This window comes from Buceros rhinoceros, unplaced genomic scaffold (genome assembly GCF_000710305.1).
Source record: "Buceros rhinoceros silvestris isolate BGI_N320 unplaced genomic scaffold, ASM71030v1 scaffold11344, whole genome shotgun sequence".
Taxonomy (NCBI): domain Eukaryota; kingdom Metazoa; phylum Chordata; class Aves; order Bucerotiformes; family Bucerotidae; genus Buceros; species Buceros rhinoceros.
In genome coordinates, this window is record NW_010407689.1 from 26,745 (window position 1) to 33,052 (window position 6,308).

Genomic DNA, 6,308 nt, shown 5'->3' on the forward strand with positions numbered 1-6,308 from the left:
CCAGCAAGAAGTGCATGTACGATGAGCAAGGCAGTTAACCACTGCACCGATTCACCGTACCAGTGAATCCTCCAGTCACCTATGAATCCATTGACCAACACAGCACAGAGATGCTTGGCCCTTTTGGTACAGAACATGAAAGGAAAGTGACAATCAGTCAAAACTGGCAGGATGGGGTTCCTGCCACATTATGCTCTGGAAAAATGTGTTATTTTATAAAGTAATTGCTTAAAAGGAAGACTTAACCTGTTCTTTGCACTTGCCCTGCAGCTGAAAATCTAACTGCAGGTATTTTACCACCAGTAAGTTGAAGCATGTTACAAAAATCAAGCACAAAAGCAATCCTTTTCTGCTCACGCATCATACAAAGGTAGCCCCATGCTTGTGCATCATGCCCATAAGGAAGATGCCTCTTCACCAGACTCTCATGCCCTGCTGCTCAGAGCGTTTTTTTACCACCAGTAAGTTGAAGTATGTTACAAAAATCGAGCACAAAAGCAATCCTTTTCTGCTTACGCATCATACAAAGGTAGCCCCATGCATCATGCCCATAAGGAAGATGCCTCTTCACCAGACTCTCATGCCCTGCTGCTCAGAGCGTTTTATCTGTTTACAGTAGCAGGGATTTCAAAAAAGTGAACTTTGGTACACCTTCTCTAGGCTGGCACAGATAGAAGATGACGCTTGCTGTGTCTGTCCACATCACATGCTTCCACCATAAACAGTCTGCTCCCTGTGTGGGCCAATATACAGGCTAAGTTGCACCACCCCATTTTCTGAGGGCTGACGAGGAACAGAATGTGTTGGCTCCTGAACCAAACACCTCCAATTTAAATAAAAGACCCGAGCATGGATGACTGACATCAATAAACCTCTGAGCTGATAAGGAAGTTGGCATTTACGGTACGGTGCCAATAATGGTCTGGGAACTGGTTAGCACGATTTACAACTACTTAAAATTCAAACTAAACTTATTTGGGAGAAGAGCGTGTCTCATTTGCCTGGTAAACAAAGTGAGATTTGAAGGACAACCTATCACACTGGAGTATTGGCAGGCAACCAGCTTACCTGTGCTGTGCTTTGCCTGGAAACCTTTTCTTTGCACAGAAGCATCAGAGTAAAACCTGAGGAACATCCTGTTGGTAGAAGCCACTACAGGGTCTGGTTTCTTGCTGCCACAGAAGCGGCCAAGGATAGGTGACTTGCTGTTGGGCCCATCATACATTTCTAAGTGGTCATAGGCACATTCTTGGTGCTGCTCAATTTCAAACTCATTGAAGGTCTACAGCAAGAATATGGAAAATTAAGACAGACACTTGTAAAACTGAGTATGCAATTTAGCAGAGGACTGAATGCTAAGTGAGAAGCAGGTTAAATAGTACACCTGTCCCACAAACTAAATCAGAATAGTGCACTTTCAGACAAGAGGGATCTCAGGCTGGCAAAGCTCAGAAGTTTGTATGAATGTGCTGTGTAGCCTTAGCTTTGCTTCCTCACATAGATGCATGACAACAGTTTTCAACCGCCACTCCTATTTCCCTGCCAGGAATCCTGTCTAGCACATTAGACGGGCAGTTCTTCAGCACTACTTCCACTGAGCACAGGGATCCAGGCATTATTTTCCCCAGTGCATGAGCCACCTGCACAGCTTTGGGCATGTCCTGTCATACGCATCAGGCCGTGGTGTAAAATGGCCCTGACGCTTCTCCCTCAGAGGAGCAGGGGACTGGTCCTGCCACCATCTTTATGCAGAGATGATTCCAAGAGAGTGGGTCACAAGAGAGGGATAGCGGCAGGAAGGCTTGTTATACCGTCTGTTAACAGAGAGCACTGCTTCTGCTGGATGTTGTCAACTGCTGGAGTCTCCTGCAAGCTGCCTTACCCCTGCCTCATGTTCCTCTGAGACTTTCTGCCCTTTTGCAGGCCAGGGGCAGCCTCCCAGGATGCTCTCCTCTGAGCACCCCGCACAGGACCTACGGGGATCAACCTCCCACTACACAGTGGCAGGGAAAAGTCAGCTCCTCACAATCCAGCCTGCTTCTCCCCTCGCACGCCCATTCAGTGGTTACTCACTACTTTAACTCGGTGGCCAGGTGTCGCAGAGATGTCCCAGGTGCACTCTTTTCGGCTGGGGTACTTGTCAGGCCAGTTTGGACTGCTCATTGTTCCTTCCGCACCACTCAGCTTGTGCTCACAACCAGCTTGAGAGGGAGAGATCAAGAAATACATCTAGACAGGTCTCACATGGAAACCAGTAACATCCTACATGCTCCTCAACATGACCCTCAATAAGGCAGGAACAGTGAAGGCTTTAGTCACTGAACAATTCATTTTAGTATTATTCTGTAGTTCTGGTGGGTTTGTCCTATACAGTTTTGAGCTAACTTGGTGGCTGGTGAAACAGACCGTCTCATTTCCCTGGACTTCATTAACCTCATCTACCTCCTCCCTCCCAAATGAATTCTCCTGCTCCTCCATCTTGCCTGCCCTTTTCCCGGTGACACGGTGTCCAACCCCTCCACTGTGTTAACTCTGGTCCTATCTCAGCCTTGAGTTGTTCTGCCCACTTGGAAAGCTGAATCAGCTCATGGAGAGATCAGACGAGGACCAGAGACCATACACAGTGAGAGACTGTACACAGGAAGGCCATGGCAGCACACAGCAGGGCTAGGGGGGCAGGAAGAAAGGTAATTTTGGCAGCAGCTCGTGGTTAGATCAGCTCATCCTTTCTCTTCTGACTCAAACCCAATAATTAAATAAAGCAGCAGTTAACTAGTCGAGTGGTGATCACCTGCAACTGGTCCTTTTGTAGTCCAACTTCTTGCCCCCACCCTGTCCATCCCCCACAGCTATATAGAGGGACAGACTGTGGAACGATCCAGCTGAAAACAAGCCATCTTCTTCTTTTTTCTAGGTAGTTTTTCAGCTAGCTGGGGCTTTTTCAGTGCCCGAGGCTGGTATGCTGTACAAACTCATTCCAACACCATCAGGATGCAACCAGGCTCAAACCATGATTGAAGCACCTTGTCTTTTTTGAGGGCAGGGACTGGGGACCTCACCTTCTTTACAATCGTGGCCATTTTCATGCAGCATGAAGCCGTTTCTGCACTGGCATACGTAGCTCCCAAAGGTGTTGATACATTCGTGCTGGCAACCACCATTGTCTTTGGAGCATTCATCCTTGTCTGGGCAGGATCAAACCGACAAACACCGAGTTGACAGTGAGAAACAGACTACCATAGTCACCAGCTGGGAGTCCCGTATGCACGTACCAGTGCAAACCTCCAACCTCTGCTGCTGGATTCATCCAGCTAGCTTTTTAGTCCAGATACAATTCTCTTTCACTCCGTAAAATGCATCACAAATGTGTTTTGTTACACAGCGTAGGTTTTGAATGGTTAAAGACTCCTATTTAAAAGGATCCTATAGCAATGTCTCATTCTTTCAGAGCAGAGTCCAGGAAAAGTATCACATAAATTCACTAGCCTAGGCAAAAATCTACTGGCAAGATTTATATTTTCAGGTTTCTACATGCTCTGATAAGTCTCCGTCTTTAAACAGGACTCTCCAAGAGCAAAAGCAGCCAGACAGAGAAGAGGATCTAAGGTATGAGCTGCTACCTGAAGCTGAAATATGACCCAGTGGATGTTCACTCTGTGTTCAGGACTATGTATTCCTGAATCTCACTGTTCTGAGCACAGGATCTGCTCATAGTTTCCAGTCCAATTTAATTTATGAGTGGTTTATCTCCAATTTTTCTTGGGCCAATAACCTCCCTGGACCTTATTAACCTCATCTGTCTTCTCACTCCCAAATGTATTTCTAGCTGAAACATACCTCACCTCATCCTTCCTCCTGTTAGATTCAATAAGCCGAACCCCTAGCCCTGATTCTGCCCTGCAGCTGTCTTAATTCAAGGCTATTTTGCCTGATCATCCTCCTCAAAAACGTTAATACTCCTAGGTCCATGAAATTTAATTTCCACTTCCATATGATGTACAGTTAACCTCCCGAACCGCCTGCCTACAAGGTACATCACTGATACTAAGAGCTACAAAGGGTTCAGAACAATGGATTAGAAACTTCCACTAGCATGCACTGCTTTGATGGGAAGGATTGCTATATAGAAGACTTCTGGAAATTTCCTAACTTTCCTAGTTTCAGAGGAAAAAGCTTTTCTTTAATGAGTCCAGAGACAGAAATAACTTCTAGGATCAGGTTCCCCATTGCTTCCTGCTGTGGAAGGACTGGAGGCATTGAGGAAATCATTGCATCTTGTTGACATCACACTATGAAACTGGACTGTACACTGCACTGAGAAACCAAGATGAAACTTGACACAGCACAGAGTAACCGTGCTTTTCAGATGTAACTAACCAAGTGAAAGAATACAGCCACGTACCAGAGAAGTAGTGAACTTTAAAGCCTTTCTTGGAGACCGTGTTGTCTGATCTGAACTCCAGTCTCATGTTGTTGCCATACGATGTGATTACTTCAGGCTTCTCTGAGCCACAGAATTTGCCATGCAGCTTGGAGTCAGAAGCCAATCCACTACGAACCTCAACGTAGTCATATTTACAGACCTGCCGAGAGAGGAGATTTTTCAGCTATATGGACTTAGAGCATTTCAGAGGAAGGGGACAGAGGCTTGACTGAGAGAACCAAAACAGCCTTATGTGAAACATGCTCCTAACTTGCCCAGATTCTCCTCTGTCAGTGTTCTCACCCCCTTCCCTTGCTGCCCTGGTCTTAAAGCACGGGTGTGCTTATCAGAATAGCAAAGATTCCATTTAATTTAGCTAAAATAATTACTCCCACCTTATCCATGAACTTGACAGTGTTGAACAAACTTTGGCAGCCTGCTGAATTAAAGAAGAGCCACTGCTCCCATTTACATAGGGGAAGTGAGACCTGAATGCTTCATTCAAATTTCACCCTGCCCTTGGCAGGTCAGAGAACAGACTCTGACTGGTTATTTTATCCCTGAAGAACTAACTCTACTTCATTGTTAATTTCCAATTATTTTTCTGCAAAGGCAGCTCCGGGGAAGGGGGGGATAGGATACTTGTTAGGGACAAAAAACACCAACAATTACTCAAAACTGGTAGAGAAAAGAAGCCCATTTACAACAGGACAGCTTCAATCCTTCCACTCCACAGAGAAGGCAGATCCAGACCTCAGGGAGAATAATCACTGGTACTGTTTATCATATGAAGGGCAGGGAAACAACCAGAAGCTCCACCAGTAAGACAGAGTCTTCTCCTTGTACCCCAAGGATTTATCCAGTTCTGAGTTATCCAATAGTCACACCTCTGGGATGCAGGGACTGGTTACGTACATCATTGCCTTCCAGCTCAAACACTTCGAACTGTAGAGAGATCCGGTACTGGGCTGGAGCCACCACCTGCCAGACGCAGTTTTTGTTAGTAGGATATTCCTTGGGCCATCCAGGGCTAGTAATGGTCCCATTGAGCTTGGTGATGAAGCCCCCACAGGCAGCTGGAGAGGCAATAAATGAATACAAGTTTTATTTGGTTCTGTTCAGACACAGACTAGGCTGCACTGTTAGCTAGAAAATGAACCAGATCCTGGTTGGTGGCACTTTCCAAATCCCAGCCTCCAGGACAGGTTTAAAATGCTGGGAGCTGCAAAGAAGACAGAAACCTCACCTGCTATAACCCACCAGTGAAACACACACACAGCCAGGCTATGGCCCTGAGAGCCACTGAAAGTGTGTAAGACTGATCTCCTTTTTACTCTATAGCCTCAGGCTTACTGTGGATCAGTTGACTTGACATGCACAGTAAATGCCAGCTTGGTAAATTCACCTGCACTCACTCCTACAAACCTTATTATTTCAAGTTTATCAGTAATGGAATAACCAGAAGATAATCAAATCCCGGGGAAGACATCCATGTCAAATCTTCAGTGGCTTATTAGATATGGACTGCCTGTCCTCTAGGGAAAATTGAAGACAAAGCCAAAGATTTAGTTTTATTATCCCATTTTCTTTAAAAATTCAGGCCATACCACCTTCATCCTCTTGTTTGAGGGCATGGCTTTTACCTCAAAGCAATCAACCTTAGTTTGCTCTTTTGCTGGAAAATTCTATTCCCAATGAAGCAATTTTTTCTTGCTGTTTGTTGGAAGTAATGAGATACAGCCACATCTTCCAAACCCACAGGGACAAAAGCTTCCTACATCTTGTCCCCAGCATTTTGTATTAAGAGAACTAAGTCAATGGAGCAGCTTCAATACAAAAAGGGTAGCAAGCAGGAACGTCTGGATAAACCACAGCAATTTACTCC

The 6,308-nt window shown here is 45.5% G+C and overlaps 1 protein-coding gene across 1 annotated transcript in view; it reads right to left on the reverse strand.

Annotated features, from left to right (window-relative positions):
* The window catches only part of LOC104492084 (tolloid-like protein 2), a gene marked incomplete at its 5' end in the record, with an annotated part of 36,720 nt that overhangs the window by 1,681 nt on the left and 28,731 nt on the right, over positions 1 to 6,308 (reverse strand). The window contains 5 exons of the mRNA XM_010134586.1: positions 1,069 to 1,282; positions 2,074 to 2,201; positions 3,060 to 3,185; positions 4,403 to 4,583; positions 5,339 to 5,499. Coding sequence (XP_010132888.1) covers positions 1,069 to 1,282; positions 2,074 to 2,201; positions 3,060 to 3,185; positions 4,403 to 4,583; positions 5,339 to 5,499 — 810 coding nt within the window. The remainder of the gene's footprint in view (positions 1 to 1,068; positions 1,283 to 2,073; positions 2,202 to 3,059; positions 3,186 to 4,402; positions 4,584 to 5,338; positions 5,500 to 6,308) is intronic.